This window comes from Astatotilapia calliptera, chromosome 7 (genome assembly GCF_964374335.1).
Source record: "Astatotilapia calliptera chromosome 7, fAstCal68.1, whole genome shotgun sequence".
Classification (NCBI taxonomy): Eukaryota; Metazoa; Chordata; class Actinopteri; order Cichliformes; family Cichlidae; genus Astatotilapia; species Astatotilapia calliptera.
The window spans coordinates 27,629,800-27,652,195 of NC_137428.1; the positions used below are offsets into that span (position 1 = coordinate 27,629,800).

General features: G+C 40.2%; 2 protein-coding genes across 3 annotated transcripts in view; one reads left to right on the forward strand and one right to left on the reverse strand.

Annotated features, from left to right (window-relative positions):
- The window catches only part of trabd2a (TraB domain containing 2A), a 72,124-nt gene that overhangs the window by 27,112 nt on the left and 22,616 nt on the right, over positions 1–22,396 (reverse strand). Inside the window, exons 3-4 of the mRNA XM_080304349.1 lie at positions 17,851–17,997; positions 17,193–17,367 (exon numbers count right to left, since the gene is read on the reverse strand). Coding sequence (XP_080160475.1) covers positions 17,193–17,367; positions 17,851–17,997 — 322 coding nt within the window. The remainder of the gene's footprint in view (positions 1–17,192; positions 17,368–17,850; positions 17,998–22,396) is intronic.
- On the forward strand, positions 1,148–14,399 carry LOC113033585 (uncharacterized). Of its 2 annotated transcripts, none has more exons than XM_080304347.1 (21): positions 1,148–1,681; positions 2,376–2,496; positions 2,578–2,740; positions 2,853–3,045; positions 4,590–4,691; positions 5,555–5,626; positions 5,795–5,896; positions 6,760–6,831; positions 7,000–7,101; positions 7,957–8,028; positions 8,197–8,298; positions 9,168–9,239; positions 9,408–9,509; positions 10,375–10,446; positions 10,615–10,716; positions 11,580–11,651; positions 11,820–11,921; positions 12,136–12,241; positions 13,046–13,204; positions 13,283–13,339; positions 13,772–14,399. In XM_080304347.1, exons 1-21 carry the CDS (start codon positions 1,643–1,645, stop codon positions 14,017–14,019), a joined length of 2,232 nt encoding a protein of 743 aa, XP_080160473.1. In that variant the 5' UTR covers positions 1,148–1,642; the 3' UTR covers positions 14,020–14,399. The 2 variants fall into 2 exon arrangements, with proteins under 2 accessions (XP_080160473.1, XP_080160474.1); XM_080304348.1 differs by having other exon boundaries at positions 13,286–13,339.

Here is a 22,396-nt window from a genome sequence, read left to right on the forward strand (position 1 = left end):
TGAAGCATTCATAGCATTCTTCTCTGGCATCTGGCATTAACAAGGCAGTTTTATCCAGAGAACTGTTGCTCGCTATTTTCTCTTTGTAAGACAATTTTCTGGAAAACCTTGAGATGGTTGTGTAAGAAAATTCCAGCAAATCAGCAGTTTTTTGAAACGGTCAGACCAGCCCGTCTGGCACCAACAACCATGCCACATTCAAAATCACTTAAATTACCTTTTTCCCCATTCTGACGCTCAGTTTAAACTTTAGCATGTCTATATGCACATATCTGCCTAAAAGCACTGAGTTTGTGTCATGTGACTGGCTGATTAGGCTCAATTTGTGCCATGTACTACCCATCAGTTCCAGAAAAAAAATCAGCTTTTCTGTCTCGTGTTACTTAAAAATTGACTTTGCTTTCTGTATCTGAACTTGTTAAGGTGCTCTGACTACAACGCTTCTAATCTCCTTTGTAGAAGTGCGCTTCAGAACTACTGAAGTATACCTAACAAAGTGGCCAGTGAGTGAATTGTCTTGCTGACAGACAAACAGACAAACTGCGTTGATCATGTAAATAAAAATTAAATATAAAAAAACAGCCATATTTCCTCATCACAGTTAACTTTGTACTATATTAGAATGTTAATGCTGAAGTTATTTTAGGTCATTATTTTATTTCCAGTGTACTTAAGTTGTTGTGGCAATAAAGCTTACTGAAAGCAAAAATGAAAACCCTCAACAATTTTCCACATAGGTCAGTCAGGAATCTGCAGGCCGACCTCTGCAGTCAAATGGGATCATTACCCGGGAAAAGAAATATGTCAAATATGCTACTGCTGTTTCAAAAAGCACAACTCTAATTCCTCTGAATCAAATTTAATCTAAAGTTAACATTATTCATAATCACAGATTACCTAAAGCTTTGAAAATGTGGAACATAAAAAAATCTTTAATCTGTTTAAACATTCTTTAACGAATCAGAGGGACATGATAAGGTCAGTGATAAGACAGATCTCACAGCTGATAGCAACAGGGAAACGAAGTACCCTGACATAATGGGCTCCATTGTAGCCGGTGTGTGTGCGTGAGTGTGCTTGTCCTCTGACCCCACCCGGGATAATTAAGGACACATTTTACCCAGATACCCAGGGGCCTGTGTAATGTGTGTGTGTGTGTGTGTGTGTGTGTGTGTGTGTGAGTGCGTCTATGTGGTATGGATTGACATTTGACCTGCGCTGTACCTGGGCTCCGGGGACATTTCGACTTTTTGCTGTGTATTCATGTGTCCCCCTAAAACATGACTTGTAAATGCATTTTTAAGTGTCTAAATAATAATTTTTTCTACTTCTTATGAGGTCATTATTTATCTTTTGACCTGTATTTGCTTAAACTGTAGTGTAAATTCATTTATTAAACTATAATTAAAAGATTTTCTGATTTTCTTAAAAGTCCACCTATACCCCTCACCTGATTTTTGTGTATTCCAGTGTATTGCACAGCGACGTTTCGAGTTAGAGTGGATGTGTGTAGGTACTGCAATTTAATACACATTTTCAATACACACGGCCGGAAGTCATTGTGATTGGTAGGCTATATATATAGGCGGTACCTACAGGAAACGGCGCCACAACTTTCGCGCGCGTGCCCTTTAACAAGTGTATGTCGACGGCAATACGAAGACGGATTAAAAACACAAAGGTAAGCCTTTTTTAATGTAAAATGCACCATGACTTTAATACTATATGAAATTATAGGTGCACAGGCCTATATTAAACTGGTTTAATTTATGCTTTATGGACTGTTAGTGAGTCTTTGAAGAAGTAAAACGGCCCCAGCGTTTGTCATTGAGTAAATAAAATAGGGCTGACGACTAACCGCGTCAACGCGATAAAGCGGGCTAACCCGTGTTAGGATTTACTCGGTGTTAAAGCATTATTGTGGCTTAAACGTGTTAATGCCGACATCGCGACTAACGCGATTAACAATTAAACCAGCGCAGTCTGAGTCAAAATCCCTGATGTCGCTGTTAGCTAATTTCGGGCAGTTTGTCCAATGTCTGTCCATTCTGCTGACAGCCCTAAAATAAAAGCAAGGGTATAAGTGTATTTAGTCGTGTATTTATTTATATGCCTGAAGAAAAAACTTCTTACAGTTTTGATGCCTAAGCTTTCTCAGTACTTGTATCACTCTCTGCAGTCGCCATTACAGAAATGTCACATGTCGCCATTTTGAGTACTAGGCCTTTAACATTTTAAAAGAAGGCATAAATTAGCACTATGAATAAGTCAGCTGTGTTTATGCTGTAAACTACACTACTGCTAGTTCTGCTACTACTGATGATGATGACAATGATGACGATAATCGTAATACTTTATATGCTTTGGTAATACAGCCAATCGTACAGGAGAACATGCGAAGGAGACTCATTCCTCCACGGGAGGATGCAGTCTGTCATGTTTCTGCTGGAAGGGACAAACTGGGACTTGATATCCACTACATAAATGCCTTCAAAGGTAAGTTGGTCTTTAGTTTGGATTAGATTTGGAGTTTGTCACTGTCTTTTGTCACTCACTTGGTATGCCTCTGCAATTCAGGTCGGGGCATTTTCACGACTGTTCCATTCCAAAAAGGAGACTTTCTTTTGGAATACAGAGGTAAACTCATAACAAAAGAAGAATGTGAGCGGAGACACAGAGTTTATCATGACAGCCTGAAGGTGTTCATGTTTGAATTCAAGTTTGATGGAAAACTCTGGTGGTGCGTATTATATCAGTGTAGTTTGATTAAGATTAAATTACACATTGCTTTTGATTTATGAAAAAAAGCTTCCTAACTAGTTAAGCTAATACTTTTTTGCCTAACCCCACAGTGTGGATGCATCTCAAGAAGATGGGTCATTAGGCAGACTTGGACTGATGTGGTTGTCGTTGACAAGTGCTAAGATGAAAATATTAAATATCAATGGAAAGCCCCATCTATGCTTATTTGCAAGCAGAGACATAAGTCCAGGTGAAGAAATAGACTATAATTATGGTGACTCGGATTGGCTCTGGAGATGCAAGGTATTTCTACAATTGTACTTTTTGGAACTGATAAATTGCATACCCTAAGCCATTTTTACATTTGTACCTACTCAAATTGGCTTAACGTGACTTAGGGCATCTAGTTTTTCACTGAAATTGAGTATCACCTACTGTGCCTGGGGTAACTATAGCAATGCAGCCGAGCATCCAGTGATATAAATGCCACAGCAAGCATGGACGTCAAGGTGACAAAATGCCTGCTGCTCAGTCTATACTTTAGTGTTCAATTCAGGGATCACGCTGTTAATTTTGGTCGCTATTTCAAACATTTCAGAGTTTCAAAAATGATGGCTTGGATTTTCACGAAGGAGGCGCACTCATAACTTATCGAGTGACACCATTGACCAGCCACCTGGTGGCATTCAGTCTATGTCAAATTTTCTGATCACTTTGGATCACTTGGAACCTTGGTGCAGTAGTTACTGAAAAACTACATGGTACTATAACCTACTGGAAAAACAGGGGTAGGTACTAATGGAAAACAGGCAATTGTGATGGCTGCCACATCAAAGCCCTCTAAAAGCACTAAAAAAATATCAGCAGGTATGCAGAAATAAAAAATGGCTTTCGGTTTCTAAATTTTAACAGTGATTGATGTTTAATGTGATTCTACACAGCAAAATCTCCAGTGTTAAATTAACACTGGAGAGTGTCTATAAGGGTCCACACCTCTGAGTGTTAAATACAACACTGTTGAGTGTTAAATTAACACTTTTGACAGTGTTATATGTTTAAAAGTAACCTAGTCAGTTTTGAAGATTAACAATGGCTAACACTGAGCAGTGCTGATTTTCTAACACTGGAAAATAACTCAAAATGTTAGAAATATTCCAGTGTTAGAAAATCAGCACTGCTCAGTGTTAGTCTTTGTTAATCTTCAAAACTGACTAGGTTACTTTTAAACATATAACACTGTCAAAAGTGTTAATTCAACACTCAACAGTGTTGTGTGGACCCATATAGACACTCTCTAGTGTTAATTTAACACTGGAGATTTTGCTGTGTAGCCTCTTTAGTTAGATTCATTTTAAATTTTGTCCCTCGAAGATAAATGGGCCCTAGTGACAGTTCGTTGCTGCTACAGGTGATTGTTTTACTCCTTTAGCAATGGCTTAAAAAATAAAGAAATCACACTGACTATTTGTCTCTTAATCATAGGGCCTTAAATTCTCTATACATGACAGTGAATATTTTAAAGACAATAGCTTGAAACTTATCTTTCTCATACAGTTTATTTAATGTTTCAAAAGCCTCTTCAAAAATGCACTGTATATTCATTTTCTATCTGTTACACACGAAGACGGAGACCAGCCAGATTCAGAAGACTGTGAGCTGCCTAAAGCCGCAACCAAACAGCTTTCCAAACAATGATCTGATTTTAATGAATGTTTCTCATGCACGATGTGTACCTTACGCTATTTGCCAATAGTGAAATGGTCTATTCATCCTCTTGAGTGATGCATTTTTAGTAACTGTCAGATTACTGTTCTTTTGTCTTCATTCTCTATCTGTTACACACGAAGACTGAGACCAGCCAGATTCAGAAGACTGTGAGCTGCCTAAAGCCGCAACCAAACAGCTTTCCAAACAATGATCTGGACCTGAAACATCCAGAGCCTGAAAGGGTAAATATAATCCAGTGTACCACTTAATGAACTAATAATTTAATCTATCATCATTCTTTATGGATGCTGTGTGTGTGTGTGTTTGGCAGTCACCTGGGTGTGATGTGATTTACATGGACCGTGGCTTGTAGGTCCTTTTCATTGTTTCAAAGTGCAAGTCTGGATAACATCTGAGTGTGTGTGTGTGTGTGTTAACCACCCAAATGTGACTTAGGAGGACCACACTGTTATTGGGGGACTCCGTCAAAGTTTGCTTCATGGTGACATCACTCTGGTTTTAGGAGGGGTCTTCTCGTATGTCTTGACAGTTTGACCTACAGCATGCAGAACTGACTGCATGTGCTTTGTTTCTATGTTGAAATTTTTTGAAACTCAGGCTTGAACATTAAGATAGATAGTACTATACAACTTCTTAAGTTGTTTTAGGCACTTTTTACTGCTTTAGTGCATGGGCTCTCTCTGGCTGTGTACTCTGGCTTCTTCCCACAGTCCAAAGATGTAGCTTATGGGGTTAGGTTAACTGGTGATTCAAAACTGCCCTTTGGTGTGAATGCAAATGCTTGTCCTTCCATGTTAGACTGGTGATCTGTCCAGGTTGTACTGCCCTATGGTAGCTGGTATAGGCCCCAAAACTGCTACCCCACAATCCTGATAAGGATAAGTGGAAGAGGATGGATGATTGCAAAGGAATCAGTTGTTAACTATTGTAGCCAGTATTTTTTTCAGAAGAAAACATTTCTTGAGTGGAAAGGCCCCCCCACACACACACACATGCAAATTAAAAACAGAAGCACAGGCCTGCCCAGTACAGTTGCAAGAAGAGCACTTGGTCTAATCTTTGTGCCATCTTTTCTTTGTTGCAGGATCTTGATGAAGAAATGCCTCAGCAAGACTCAGAAGCCATGCATTCTTCTTCAGTGCAAGATTTTGAAGAGGTAACATTGACCTAGGACAGATTTTAATGAATGTTTCTCATGCACGATGTGTACCTTACGCTATTTGCCAATAGTGAAATGGTCTATTCATCCTCTTGAGTGATGCATTTTTAGTAACTGTCAGATTACTGTTCTTTTGTCTTCATTCTCTATCTGTTACACACGAAGACTGAGACCAGCCAGATTCAGAAGACTGTGAGCTGCCTAAAGCCGCAACCAAACAGCTTTCCAAACAATGATCTGGACCTGAAACATCCAGAGCCTGAAAGGGTAAATATAATCCAGTGTACCACTTAATGAACTAATAATTTAATCTATCATCATTCTTTATGGATGCTGTGTGTGTGTGTGTTTGGCAGTCACCTGGGTGTGATGTGATTTACATGGACCGTGGCTTGTAGGTCCTTTTCATTGTTTCAAAGTGCAAGTCTGGATAACATCTGAGTGTGTGTGTGTGTGTGTTAACCACCCAAATGTGACTTAGGAGGACCACACTGTTATTGGGGGACTCCGTCAAAGTTTGCTTCATGGTGACATCACTCTGGTTTTAGGAGGGGTCTTCTCGTATGTCTTGACAGTTTGACCTACAGCATGCAGAACTGACTGCATGTGCTTTGTTTCTATGTTGAAATTTTTTGAAACTCAGGCTTGAACATTAAGATAGATAGTACTATACAACTTCTTAAGTTGTTTTAGGCACTTTTTACTGCTTTAGTGCATGGGCTCTCTCTGGCTGTGTACTCTGGCTTCTTCCCACAGTCCAAAGATGTAGCTTATGGGGTTAGGTTAACTGGTGATTCAAAACTGCCCTTTGGTGTGAATGCAAATGCTTGTCCTTCCATGTTAGACTGGTGATCTGTCCAGGTTGTACTGCCCTATGGTAGCTGGTATAGGCCCCAAAACTGCTACCCCACAATCCTGATAAGGATAAGTGGAAGAGGATGGATGATTGCAAAGGAATCAGTTGTTAACTATTGTAGCCAGTATTTTTTTCAGAAGAAAACATTTCTTGAGTGGAAAGGCCCCCCCCCACACACACACATGCAAATTAAAAACAGAAGCACAGGCCTGCCCAGTACAGTTGCAAGAAGAGCACTTGGTCTAATCTTTGTGCCATCTTTTCTTTGTTGCAGGATCTTGATGAAGAAATGCCTCAGCAAGACTCAGAAGCCATGCATTCTTCTTCAGTGCAAGATTTTGAAGAGGTAACATTGACCTAGGACAGATTTTAATGAATGTTTCTCATGCACGATGTGTACCTTACGCTATTTGCCAATAGTGAAATGGTCTATTCATCCTCTTGAGTGATGCATTTTTAGTAACTGTCAGATTACTGTTCTTTTGTCTTCATTCTCTATCTGTTACACACGAAGACTGAGACCAGCCAGATTCAGAAGACTGTGAGCTGCCTAAAGCCGCAACCAAACAGCTTTCCAAACAATGATCTGGACCTGAAACATCCAGAGCCTGAAAGGGTAAATATAATCCAGTGTACCACTTAATGAACTAATAATTTAATCTATCATCATTCTTTATGGATGCTGTGTGTGTGTGTGTTTGGCAGTCACCTGGGTGTGATGTGATTTACATGGACCGTGGCTTGTAGGTCCTTTTCATTGTTTCAAAGTGCAAGTCTGGATAACATCTGAGTGTGTGTGTTAACCACCCAAATGTGACTTAGGAGGACCACACTGTTATTGGGGGACTCCGTCAAAGTTTGCTTCATGGTGACATCACTCTGGTTTTAGGAGGGGTCTTCTCGTATGTCTTGACAGTTTGACCTACAGCATGCAGAACTGACTGCATGTGCTTTGTTTCTATGTTGAAATTTTTTGAAACTCAGGCTTGAACATTAAGATAGATAGTACTATACAACTTCTTAAGTTGTTTTAGGCACTTTTTACTGCTTTAGTGCATGGGCTCTCTCTGGCTGTGTACTCTGGCTTCTTCCCACAGTCCAAAGATGTAGCTTATGGGGTTAGGTTAACTGGTGATTCAAAACTGCCCTTTGGTGTGAATGCAAATGCTTGTCCTTCCATGTTAGACTGGTGATCTGTCCAGGTTGTACTGCCCTATGGTAGCTGGTATAGGCCCCAAAACTGCTACCCCACAATCCTGATAAGGATAAGTGGAAGAGGATGGATGATTGCAAAGGAATCAGTTGTTAACTATTGTAGCCAGTATTTTTTTCAGAAGAAAACATTTCTTGAGTGGAAAGGCCCCCCCCCACACACACACATGCAAATTAAAAACAGAAGCACAGGCCTGCCCAGTACAGTTGCAAGAAGAGCACTTGGTCTAATCTTTGTGCCATCTTTTCTTTGTTGCAGGATCTTGATGAAGAAATGCCTCAGCAAGACTCAGAAGCCATGCATTCTTCTTCAGTGCAAGATTTTGAAGAGGTAACATTGACCTAGGACAGATTTTAATGAATGTTTCTCATGCACGATGTGTACCTTACGCTATTTGCCAATAGTGAAATGGTCTATTCATCCTCTTGAGTGATGCATTTTTAGTAACTGTCAGATTACTGTTCTTTTGTCTTCATTCTCTATCTGTTACACACGAAGACTGAGACCAGCCAGATTCAGAAGACTGTGAGCTGCCTAAAGCCGCAACCAAACAGCTTTCCAAACAATGATCTGGACCTGAAACATCCAGAGCCTGAAAGGGTAAATATAATCCAGTGTACCACTTAATGAACTAATAATTTAATCTATCATCATTCTTTATGGATGCTGTGTGTGTGTGTGTTTGGCAGTCACCTGGGTGTGATGTGATTTACATGGACCGTGGCTTGTGGGTCCTTTTCATTGTTTCAAAGTGCAAGTCTGGATAACATCTGAGTGTGTGTGTGTGTGTGTGTGTGTTAACCACCCAAATGTGACTTAGGAGGACCACACTGTTATTGGGGGACTCCGTCAAAGTTTGCTTCATGGTGACATCACTCTGGTTTTAGGAGGGGTCTTCTCGTATGTCTTGACAGTTTGACCTACAGCATGCAGAACTGACTGCATGTGCTTTGTTTCTATGTTGAAATTTTTTGAAACTCAGGCTTGAACATTAAGATAGATAGTACTATACAACTTCTTAAGTTGTTTTAGGCACTTTTTACTGCTTTAGTGCATGGGCTCTCTCTGGCTGTGTACTCTGGCTTCTTCCCACAGTCCAAAGATGTAGCTTATGGGGTTAGGTTAACTGGTGATTCAAAACTGCCCTTTGGTGTGAATGCAAATGCTTGTCCTTCCATGTTAGACTGGTGATCTGTCCAGGTTGTACTGCCCTATGGTAGCTGGTATAGGCCCCAAAACTGCTACCCCACAATCCTGATAAGGATAAGTGGAAGAGGATGGATGATTGCAAAGGAATCAGTTGTTAACTATTGTAGCCAGTATTTTTTTCAGAAGAAAACATTTCTTGAGTGGAAAGGCCCCCCCCCACACACACACATGCAAATTAAAAACAGAAGCACAGGCCTGCCCAGTACAGTTGCAAGAAGAGCACTTGGTCTAATCTTTGTGCCATCTTTTCTTTGTTGCAGGATCTTGATGAAGAAATGCCTCAGCAAGACTCAGAAGCCATGCATTCTTCTTCAGTGCAAGATTTTGAAGAGGTAACATTGACCTAGGACAGATTTTAATGAATGTTTCTCATGCACGATGTGTACCTTACGCTATTTGCCAATAGTGAAATGGTCTATTCATCCTCTTGAGTGATGCATTTTTAGTAACTGTCAGATTACTGTTCTTTTGTCTTCATTCTCTATCTGTTACACACGAAGACTGAGACCAGCCAGATTCAGAAGACTGTGAGCTGCCTAAAGCCGCAACCAAACAGCTTTCCAAACAATGATCTGGACCTGAAACATCCAGAGCCTGAAAGGGTAAATATAATCCAGTGTACCACTTAATGAACTAATAATTTAATCTATCATCATTCTTTATGGATGCTGTGTGTGTGTGTGTTTGGCAGTCACCTGGGTGTGATGTGATTTACATGGACCGTGGCTTGTAGGTCCTTTTCATTGTTTCAAAGTGCAAGTCTGGATAACATCTGAGTGTGTGTGTGTGTGTGTGTTAACCACCCAAATGTGACTTAGGAGGACCACACTGTTATTGGGGGACTCCGTCAAAGTTTGCTTCATGGTGACATCACTCTGGTTTTAGGAGGGGTCTTCTCGTATGTCTTGACAGTTTGACCTACAGCATGCAGAACTGACTGCATGTGCTTTGTTTCTATGTTGAAATTTTTTGAAACTCAGGCTTGAACATTAAGATAGATAGTACTATACAACTTCTTAAGTTGTTTTAGGCACTTTTTACTGCTTTAGTGCATGGGCTCTCTCTGGCTGTGTACTCTGGCTTCTTCCCACAGTCCAAAGATGTAGCTTATGGGGTTAGGTTAACTGGTGATTCAAAACTGCCCTTTGGTGTGAATGCAAATGCTTGTCCTTCCATGTTAGACTGGTGATCTGTCCAGGTTGTACTGCCCTATGGTAGCTGGTATAGGCCCCAAAACTGCTACCCCACAATCCTGATAAGGATAAGTGGAAGAGGATGGATGATTGCAAAGGAATCAGTTGTTAACTATTGTAGCCAGTATTTTTTTCAGAAGAAAACATTTCTTGAGTGGAAAGGCCCCCCCACACACACACACATGCAAATTAAAAACAGAAGCACAGGCCTGCCCAGTACAGTTGCAAGAAGAGCACTTGGTCTAATCTTTGTGCCATCTTTTCTTTGTTGCAGGATCTTGATGAAGAAATGCCTCAGCAAGACTCAGAAGCCATGCATTCTTCTTCAGTGCAAGATTTTGAAGAGGTAACATTGACCTAGGACAGATTTTAATGAATGTTTCTCATGCACGATGTGTACCTTACGCTATTTGCCAATAGTGAAATGGTCTATTCATCCTCTTGAGTGATGCATTTTTAGTAACTGTCAGATTACTGTTCTTTTGTCTTCATTCTCTATCTGTTACACACGAAGACTGAGACCAGCCAGATTCAGAAGACTGTGAGCTGCCTAAAGCCGCAACCAAACAGCTTTCCAAACAATGATCTGGACCTGAAACATCCAGAGCCTGAAAGGGTAAATATAATCCAGTGTACCACTTAATGAACTAATAATTTAATCTATCATCATTCTTTATGGATGCTGTGTGTGTGTGTGTTTGGCAGTCACCTGGGTGTGATGTGATTTACATGGACCGTGGCTTGTAGGTCCTTTTCATTGTTTCAAAGTGCAAGTCTGGATAACATCTGAGTGTGTGTGTGTGTGTGTTAACCACCCAAATGTGACTTAGGAGGACCACACTGTTATTGGGGGACTCCGTCAAAGTTTGCTTCATGGTGACATCACTCTGGTTTTAGGAGGGGTCTTCTCGTATGTCTTGACAGTTTGACCTACAGCATGCAGAACTGACTGCATGTGCTTTGTTTCTATGTTGAAATTTTTTGAAACTCAGGCTTGAACATTAAGATAGATAGTACTATACAACTTCTTAAGTTGTTTTAGGCACTTTTTACTGCTTTAGTGCATGGGCTCTCTCTGGCTGTGTACTCTGGCTTCTTCCCACAGTCCAAAGATGTAGCTTATGGGGTTAGGTTAACTGGTGATTCAAAACTGCCCTTTGGTGTGAATGCAAATGCTTGTCCTTCCATGTTAGACTGGTGATCTGTCCAGGTTGTACTGCCCTATGGTAGCTGGTATAGGCCCCAAAACTGCTACCCCACAATCCTGATAAGGATAAGTGGAAGAGGATGGATGATTGCAAAGGAATCAGTTGTTAACTATTGTAGCCAGTATTTTTTTCAGAAGAAAACATTTCTTGAGTGGAAAGGCCCCCCCACACACACACACATGCAAATTAAAAACAGAAGCACAGGCCTGCCCAGTACAGTTGCAAGAAGAGCACTTGGTCTAATCTTTGTGCCATCTTTTCTTTGTTGCAGGATCTTGATGAAGAAATGCCTCAGCAAGACTCAGAAGCCATGCATTCTTCTTCAGTGCAAGATTTTGAAGAGGTAACATTGACCTAGGACAGATTTTAATGAATGTTTCTCATGCACGATGTGTACCTTACGCTATTTGCCAATAGTGAAATGGTCTATTCATCCTCTTGAGTGATGCATTTTTAGTAACTGTCAGATTACTGTTCTTTTGTCTTCATTCTCTATCTGTTACACACGAAGACTGAGACCAGCCAGATTCAGAAGACTGTGAGCTGCCTAAAGCCGCAACCAAACAGCTTTCCAAACAATGATCTGGACCTGAAACATCCAGAGCCTGAAAGGGTAAATATAATCCAGTGTACCACTTAATGAACTAATAATTTAATCTATCATCATTCCTTATGGATGCTGTGTGTGTGTGTGTGTTTGGCAGTCACCTGGGTGTGATGTGATTTACATGGATGAAGTTTATTAGTTGATATCTGCAACTGAATTGAAAACACCTCACCTTTCCAACTGTCCAAAACAAATAAATGTTGCAATATTTTGCTAACAGTGTCACAATCATCGTCTGGTGTGCACAACAATATCATCTTTGGACAAGTGCATTCAGTGTGTGGGACTGGTTTCCTCCCTCAAGTGGCTTGGCTATAAGTGCAAAGGTGAGACATTTAGTGAATAGGTACATTATATAGTAAAAAGCATTAATGGAGTTCAACAAGTTAAGACTAGCTGAAATGAACACTGCTCCCTTTTTAATTAATGGGTGGTCACGTCTAATTAAAGAAATGTAGTATTACCTCATTGGTGCAGGACCTTGTAAAAATGGTATACTTGGGATTGTCCTCAATTCCCCATTCCATAACATAAACTGCTCAAAATAATAAAGGGAACACTTAAACGATGCGATGTTACTCCAAGTCAGTCACACTTCTGTTATATCAAACTGTTCACTTAGGAAGTAACACTGACAACCAGTTTCACATGCTGTTTTGCAAATAGAGTAGACAACAAGTGGAAATTATAGTCAATTCACCATAATAAAGGACTGGTTCTGCAGGTGGTGACCACAGACCACTTCTCAGCACTTATTCTTTCTGGCTGATGTTATGGTCACTTTTGAATGCTGGCGGTGATTTCATTTTAGTGGTAGCATGAGACAGTCTACAACCCACACAAGTGGCTCAGGTAGTGCAGCTCATCTAGCGTAGCACATCAATGTGAGCTGTGGCAAGAAGGTTTGCTGTGTCTGTTAGTGTAGTGTCCAGAGCATGGAGGTGCTACCTGGATGTGGAGTAGGCCATAGGAGGGCAACAACCCAGCAGCAGGCCTTAAATAGTAAAACTATGTACTATAATTTCCAGTATTTGCTCTGTTTTTTGTCATATCTCGTTGTTAATGTGAGGTTTTTGGGGGGGTTGTATGTGTTTGGTTTTTTTGGGTTTTTTTCCCCCACAATTTCTCAGATGAAATTGCATTAAGTGATGCTGAAACAAAGGACAGTGAGAGTGAATCAGATGATGATGACACATCACTCACAATGTCGGCGTGTGGCACCAGTGAGCCTGTACATGCAGTAGCTGATTCCACAAACACAGCGCAGCCCCAAGACACTGTAGATTGTGGTAAGTTACCACTAGCTTGGTTTCTGTGGATAAAATGTTTGTTACAAATATTAAAACTTAATCAAATTGTGTAATCAGCAGATGAAGGACTACTCACAATGCCTGCAGCAAGTGAGACTGCTGCTCCCTCTGAAGGTAAGGGGTGCAGTTGGTTCTCGAAGCTTATTATTGTTTCATCACTTTGCAACATATGGCAAACTGCAGAGTGGTGGCAAAAAGTCACTTGGATGAGTGACAAAATGTTTCTCCCACTGAAAACGCTACGTCCAGATTAACAGAATCAACGTTTTGGGATTTACTTACCTGGATGATTGAGCATGCATCAAGAGACTTTTATTCAACTTTTTATTCAGTCTTTTATTCACAGCGGAACACTAAATGTTGTCTCATTTTAGAAATTTGATAAATTTTCAAACAGAATTTTAGCTCGTTTTGATATTGATGGTAGCAACACATTTCAGAAGTTAGTACAGGGTAGCATCCATTCTTTTAACAAGCAAATGTTTTTTGTTTTTTTTGTTTGGTTTTTTGTTTGTTTTAACTACTACTACTTTATATATCTTCCAGAGAAAAATGCTGCTCAATCCCACAATTCCCGAAGAGCTCCCAAAAACATGTGGTCCAAGGCTGAGGTTGCTGCAGTGATGAGGCATTTGAAAGACCACATAAACGAAGGGAAACTAGCCACCAAAAATGAATGCAGTCATTGCAAATTGGTAGAAGATCCGGTGTTGGCAGGAAGAACAGTTCAAAACATAAGAGATTTTGTAAGAAACAGAGGATTAACTGCAAAAAGGCAGAAAAAAATGAACTAAAATAACTGTTTAGAGAGCTGTGGTTTTACATCTTGGTCAGATTGCCAATTGTTGTTAACACTGATGTTCTGTTTAAAGAAAAAAAAGTTCTTGTTAAATACAGAAGTAGTTTGTATTTCATAATTTTTACATTTAATTTATTTAGGGTTTTTTTTGACGGGTTATATTTAAAATAAAAAATTATAAATGCATATTTTCTCCCCTTAATATTTACCTTTAAACTATTAAAATTCATTTTAAATGTTTTTAATTTTTCTGTTTTCTATATTTTTATATTTCTGTGGGAAGCGTGGGCATTTTTGTCCATAGATTTCTTTTTTTATTTATGGTTAAAATTAATGTTCAGATCCAAGAACACTAATAAAATGATGTTCCAGTAATCCTGTGTCCTGTCAGATGTGTATTCATGGTAATGATGAGCTATTTACATATTACATCATTGTCCCTTTAAAGACCCAATATTGCTTTTTTTGGACCTCATAAAACACATTGTTGTCAAGTGGACAATGTCTCCAGAAAACACAATAGAGTCTGGTTGGTGTGTATCAGTGTATCTAGACTTCTATAGGGAGTGTATGAGGTCTGAAGTGACCCAAATTTTTTTCAGATTTTTTCGAACACTTTAACCTCGCTCCCTTGGCTCTAAGTCCTTTCAAAAGGGTAGTCCACTTAAACCACCACCGGGCGGATTGACGTAGTATAGTCCCGCCATACCACATAGACCCGTGTGTGTGTGTGTGTGTGTGTGTGTGTGTGTGTGTGTGTGTGTGTGTGTGTGTGTGTGGACCATCGTGTGCCACATCCCATTCCTTGTACACAACGACCTAACCTGCCCTCCATATGTCTAAGACCAATGCTTCTGGGCTGATTGGCCATATCACTTTCACTCACCAGCTCACATGCAGACACACACATGCACAGTGAACACACATATAAGCACACACCCATACATACAAAAATACACACAGAGGCACACACCTTCAGAGACCAAGCCCTTGTAAAGGCACCTCCTTAGGGGATAGCTCTGAAATGTACTCCTTGTTAGGCACTGGGAGTGGGTTTTGTGTGTGTGTGTGTGTGTGTGTGTGTGTGTGTGTGTGTGTGTGTGTTCATCTGCTTTTCCTCATCTGTTTCCTGCAGCAGACCAATAGTCTGTGAAAGCCTCTCTCTTTCTGCTCAAAGCTCACTGCTGTTCTACTCAAAAATGACCCCCCAAAGGTTTACACAGTAACATTGCTTAAAAGCAAAAAAACACAAAACAAAACAACAAAATTGGATTAAGAAATTAATACAATTTGGTCCACTCTTCTCATACAGCTCTGTATAAGAAGTATGAAATGAACTGAAACTTTATGACATGCCAAATTCAGAATGTAATGGCGCTACTTTTCAATAAGACTCCCCTTATTGATGGCTAATAAATAGTTTATAGATGTGTTATTAATTATCTGTAAACGCTTTATGCAAAAATAAGCTGATTGTTGGACATTACATTAGAAAACTGTCCAAAATATAATCAATAGATCAATCAGTGATTTACAACAAAGACAAATTCAAAGGATAGAGAAAATGAATGAATCAATTGATTGTACATTTTCAAAACAGAATAAAGAAAGTCTGGCTGATGGACTTATGCACACATAAAGTGAACACACACACACACACACGCACACACACATAGAAGTATGCTTGATTTCTGTTCTTATCACCGTCCCTGTTTTCATTGGATTCTTTTATTAGATGGGTGATACTTATGAGGTTGCTATGTAGTGTTAAAAGAATTCAAAGTATTATGCTGACATTTCTAAATGACTCAAACACACCACAAGTCTGCTTCTGGTTAACCCTGCATTGATAAAATTATGGTTTATAGAAGATCTCCTTTAAACTAAACTATTTGGACTCAAAGTTGATAAAGACCATCTATCAGTCAGTGAGTTATTCATTCATAGGGCTGATTAGCAGCACCGGTTTCCATAAATCCAATGCAATAACATCCAAAAAAATTGTTTTCTTTATTTAAAGACAACAGTAAGAGACACGAATTCCCACTTATATGTATAAATGTATATATATGTGTGTGTTTCTGGACTCTGCCCTTTCAGTTCTGGGAAGACAAGCTAAATTCAGCTTTTCTGGGGCTTCTGTTCACCTCTTCCTTAACCTCCTAGGACCTGGCGTCCACATATGTGGACATCACATTTTGAGTTGTTTAGACCAAAATACTACATTTTGCTCTACAAGTGTCTGATATCCACTTATGAGGACATTATACTGCTATTGTTCTATCGAAATTTAAAGCGAATGCCCTCATATGTGGATCTCATTTTTCTCAGAAACAAAAATCAGGTAAAAAAATAAATAAAAATCACGTAATTCTTTGTTTTTACATTCATCCGGTCCCAATCAGCCCAAATAGCAAAGAGAAATTAAAAATGCATGCCATGAAAGAGTTCGGGTCTTAGGAGGTTACGATGTCTTTGCTTTCTCTACCTGAGTTTGCTAAGCTGCTCTGACTAAGAAGTCTCTAATCTCCTTTGTAGGAGTGCTCTTCAAACAAAACTGGAATTAAAGTCATTATATTAAATGGATAAAAGTAATTATTATTACCCTGCCACCAAGGGAGCAAGCCAACAACCACACTGGAACATCCAGCCACGCACCCCAGAACAAACAAGCATCCACATCCCAAAGACGGGCAGAAGCATCCAGCCGGGAGCAGGACCATGTCCCACAGGGGTCAAGGCTTAGTGAGCCCCAGGCCCCGCCATGCACACACACACACGCACGCACGCACGCACGCACACACACACACACACGCACGCACACACACACACACACACACACACACACACACACACACACAGACCATTCACTCATTCAGTCATTTTGAAGGTAATTAAGTAAATTTGTGTCCAGGAGTTTTGGTCTGGACTGAAGGAAAGATCTCATTACCACTTTACAAATACACATACACATAGAAGTATCCACAGGGAGGAACTCGTGGATTTGGGATATTATACGTATATAGCGGCATTTACTGTATCTAATAACACACTAGTAAACCAACAACCCACACTGCATATTATAAAGCTGATACTCCAAACACTGATCACAGAGTTCACTGTTCATTTTTTTCTGTGTGTATTTTGTGTAGATTAGAGAACACCAACCTGCTCCAAAAGCAAAAAAGAAGCTCTTGTCTGGGTGTTCCTCAAGCAGAGCCTTGACCCTCTTGCCCATCCTTTCATTTCTCTTGTAGATGAGTTCCTGTCGGAAGTAGCTGTCTATTTCCTGGGCAGTGGCCTGCTCATTGGGTGGCAGTGTCACATTATTGAAGTTAGGGACCTATAGTTCCCAAGGTAGTTGGCCATGAAAGTAAAACACAGAAGACATGATTGTTTATTTATAGGTTATTTGCAAACCTTTGACTAAGGTTGAATCAATAAAAAATCTGAAATTCTTAAGACATATCGTTCAAGGGTTTTTACTTATTTATTTTCTTTACATGACTGATGGTACAATTGACTTAAAAGCCTTTGGACTGACAAAGATCTCATGAGATTGGCAGGAGAAACATATAGCAATGGTGGCAAAGAAAGAACAGAAGTAGCTAAGTATGGAGAAAGTGCATGTGTGCGCTGGGGGTGTGTGGGGTGGGGGAAGAAGAAGGTGAGGTGGGTCAGTAGGTTAGGGGTGAAAGTAAAAGGTTAAGGGTTGTGCCAGTTGGACAAACCTAAGATCAAAATGAATCTAAGCTTATTAGACAGACTGAAAGTTACAGATAAGACAAGACAAGACAAGATAAGATGAGATTGTGGATGATCTGACCTGTGATGTGTCATGATTGAAGATAATGGAGTTGAGATCTCCACAGTTGTAGTGCCTGATGAGGTCTTCAGTGGTATATGGGACCTGTAGGCTTCCTGCCCTTAAAGACTCCTGTTGTAATAAAGTCTGGTTCAGGGCAAAGATCACCTAAAATAAGACAGGGATAACCAATTAATGAAAGATTTATTTCTACCTCCCTCTAAGACCCAGAGGTTTTTCTGGGGTCAAAAATATGAAGATCAAGCAAATTAATGTCAATTATATGTGTAAAATACAACTTCTAACAATCAAACAAGCAGCGAGTCAGTAACCTCACACATACATGTGAGCATTGGTATGTTCTGGTGTAATTACTGGATACCAGCAATAAACAGTGCCCTCTCAACTACAAGCCAAAGCAATCTTTGAACAGTTATTGGCTGTGCAGTGTGCCACTGCTAAAACTGCCATGCAGCTGAAGAATGCTATTGTTGGGAACCATTAATGATGACAGTTGTATTCAGGAGGCTTCATTCTGTGACTCTGAGGTTTTATTTCAAGGCCTGCCAAACAAAGAGACAATCAAATTGAGAGTTAAAGATATTCCCAGATCAGCTGTTGAGCAATGCAACACAAAAAAACAAAAACAACAAAGAAAGAGGATCAAGAGAAATGACAGCACATGTGGCTGTCAATGCAAGACAATGTCAATTATCCGTAAGAGAGAGGAGCTCTGCTGCTAAAAAAAACACAAATGTCTGATAAAAGGTGAGAGGATAGCTCACCTAGAGCGGAAAATCTTGAGAAGCGAGGAATCCACATAAGGAAGATTTTTGCTGTGATGATATGTAGTGGTAACTGCCACAGTGGGGAAATGGAGAGGAGCTATCAGTTTCAACATAGCGCAGCATGCCTAGCCTTTTGGAGTCCAGCCTGGTTTAGAGTTAAAATGATCCATTATCTGAAAACTATTTTATGTACACTCTTTATAGGATTCCATTTAAAAGTTGTTGAGCTATACTAGTCTGACTGACAGACACTGTCAGCAAACAGCAAACATGTTAAATTTTAGGCAAGACTGGGCATAAAATTCTGATTTACGTGTCCTATTGAATTAACCACTTTAAAAAGGACACTTTTTTCTGCCTGGACCCCTTTCAGCTTTGCAGCACAGATTCAGCTTTTGTGTGAGCATGAAATCAGCCAGTGTTTGGTTAGAGAGGCCTGGTGAGATGAAAGACATATGCACACATGCACATGCAAATATAGATATACACAATTGCACATCAGCGCACGCACATGCTCAGAAAGCTGTACAGTCTACACATCAGACTTGAGACAGGGGTTCGTACAGAAAGCACCGCCAGTCACCTCAGTGCATGGTCTCCCTCTGATCTCTCACCGCACACACACAGACACATGCACACAAACGCACACCTTTCACCCTGGAAGCCATTGATCTCAATCCCAGTGACAGAAGAAAGTTTTGTATAGTGACAGAAGAAAGTTTTGTATAGTTTATTTGCTTCTCAAAAGGAACAATGAGTCAAAGTGAATACGTTTTTGGTTAGCAGTGGAACTATGTAAATTTGTCCACAGTATGTCAGCATGTTTTTGCAATTCACCAGTTTGTGTGTGAAGCCTCAGCTCTTGAATTCTGTAACGATATGCGTATCTGTATGCAAGGCGGACCTGAGCGGCTATTTTTTTGTTATGTTTTTGCTTTTTATGTTCTGCTTTCTAAGGTGCTCCGATGACACTTTTCCCCCTCGGCTTCCCCTTTGTGGGAGCCTCCTTATAGCTGAAGAGAGCAGGAGAGGAGAGCAGCGTGGAGCAGATGCCTTCTTGTCAGGGGGACAAAGAACCCCTCCGTCACCCTCTCTTCTCCTCTCCTCTGTGCTCCCTCCAGCTTTCATCGGCCGCGCATCAAAGTGGAGCTCTGCATATGAAAAGGACCCCCGTCTTTATGCCACGCAAATTAGCCTATCGCCGCCCCTCCCCGACTCATTTCACAAAAACACCCTCACATCTGTGCCATCTCCGTGAAGGAAGGCCCTCATCTGCAGGGTCTCCCCTTTTTCACTGCTCTCCCTTCTCCTCTTTCTGTGCTCGCCATGCCTTTCAGCCCCTTAAATTATGGTAGTGAAGGGAGAGGAGGAGGGAGCGGAGGTGTGGGTGAGGGGGAGGATCAGTCATATATAGGCAGCTTAAAGTACAAAAAAAAATGCGGGGAAGGAATAAGACAGACAGAAAGAAAACACTAACCAGAAAGTGAGGAAACAGAAAAAAAGCAGTAAAGTGGAGGACTGAAAGGAAGAAACCCTTAACAAATCATTCCTTTCTTTCTGCTGTAATCGTCCTCTTCTACTACTCCATTGCGGGTCAGCGGGTGCTTTTTCCCCACTCGGCTCCTTTCATCAGATCCCCCTGTTTCTTCTGCTGTCCCCTAACCCGCCCCCTCCTGCACACACAGACAGACACACAGACACACCCCTTGCTGATATCAAAGAAAGCGGAGCCAATGAAAGTCAATAATTGTCCTTTGTCATGGAAATCTCCCCTCTTGTGGAGATGGAGTGGGGTGGGTGTGTGCATCTAGAGCAAACATCATCACGGTCAGATTCCCACATGTGGAGATTTGGAGTGTTCAAAAAACTCTTGCTGCTCTCGCCCTGGAGTTTGGAGTCTTAGTTTAAGGTTTTGAGTTTTGTAGAGTATTGTTAAGGTGTTACACCTCCTCAACTATTTAGTAAAAATTGTCATTTGGTTGCGAGCCAAGTGGAAAGATGCTTTAAATCATGTGAAGGAACATGTACCAGAGCCAAATGTTGATTTTCTCTAAAGCAGAGGTGTCAAACATAAGGCCCGGGGGTCAAAATCGGGCAAGCAAAGATGCCAGTCCGTTTCACTGGAAGGCTTTTTTAATTTTGAACTTTTCAGGATATTTTCATACGTTTTACAGCTTTTTTCTATTAATAAAGATCCCTTGTCATTCATTCTACACCAAAGTTAGATAATGGACAAACAATTAAATGAAAAGTTCCTGCTATAGATATATCTACTGAATCATTTGTCTAGGTGTCTTTCTTTAAAAGAAACACAATACTTTTTAAAAACAAATAATTTTTGCTATCTTGACAAACTAACATTGTCCATTAACAACACAGATGAGCAGGACTGATAATGTTTGCTCTCTAAAGGCCCCAGTATACCCACCAGGTTGCTGGCTTCACGGCCTCATTCATTTATGCTCTCTGTTATGGCAGCAAAGCAGGTAGCCACTACATTATTTTCCTGATCAGAGAACTACATGTGCACTGATGTAGGAGAAGAAGAGATCAAAACAAGGAGAGAAAAACTGCTTTTTCCAGTTTTGTCCACAAAGTATCATCTTTTCAACTGTTCCAACATCTCCCTTTATATAATCTGTGAATGTTTGAGCATTTCTACTGATATACCATTAAAACATCAGGGGAAAAAAACAACACAGTCATGTCTTCAAGCAGGTTACAAAACTTGATAAGTGCACGACCAAGAAACGGTGGCTAGTGACAGCAGATTTGACGTCAATTCACTGCACTGAATATAAAATATCCCTAAGTCCAAAATTATCATTAGCATTTTATTGTTAGCCAAAGCCACTAGACCCTATTTTAATGATAGCACGCGGCAGCTCTGTAATTAATCAGGTAACATGTGTCCAGGCTAACATGTATGACAACTGTTGATAAAGAGTGGGCTGTTGGTCTTTTAATAAGCATCACCAAGTTTGTTGCACTACTTTTCATGTGTTCAGCTTCTAGTGAGGGGAAGGGCTGTGAGCCTGTCAGCTTACAGTGGGGCTGTGTAAAGCAGAGCGTCAGCTGGTGGAAGTGAAGAAAGCACTGTTGATTTCAATACTGCTGCAAATGAGTATCTAATGCGATATAATCTGTGCTTTTTCTTTATCAATTAGTATTCGAGTATCAGTGTTTTTTGGTTTGGTGTCAAAAGGTATCGAAACTTTCAGTTCTGGTGACAAACCTATTCAGTACTAATGTGATGGCACCATAAATAAGTCAGCACAATTAATTCCATAACACAGGAATAATATAGGAATAGGAATAGTGTCACAGTTTAGAGAAGGACCTCTTTTGTATCCAGGGAAAGACAGCGGCACAACAGCCAGCAGCATTCAACACTGGTCTGCTTCATGTTACTTTAGGTTCAGTATATTTCGGCCTTAATGCTGCCATCATAATCACCATAATCATAACAAGCAAAGATAAGATGACTTTACGTCTTTAATCTCGCCAACAATGTCATCAACACATTTGGTCTGTATATAAATATATAGACTATGTAAACTATACGAGAGATCATGTCATAATATGAATCTGGCATAATGTGACCAACATGTAAACACAAAGCTATATTCCTTTTATGGCAAAGCCTCCAGCTAATTTATGTTATTCTGATTGTAAGAGCTGGCACTGAGATTTAGAGAGTGTTTGACTAGTTTAATTTTCAGCTGGGCTTTAATGAGACACTAAAGATGAGCATGTGTGCTGGTGCGTGCAAGCGTCTT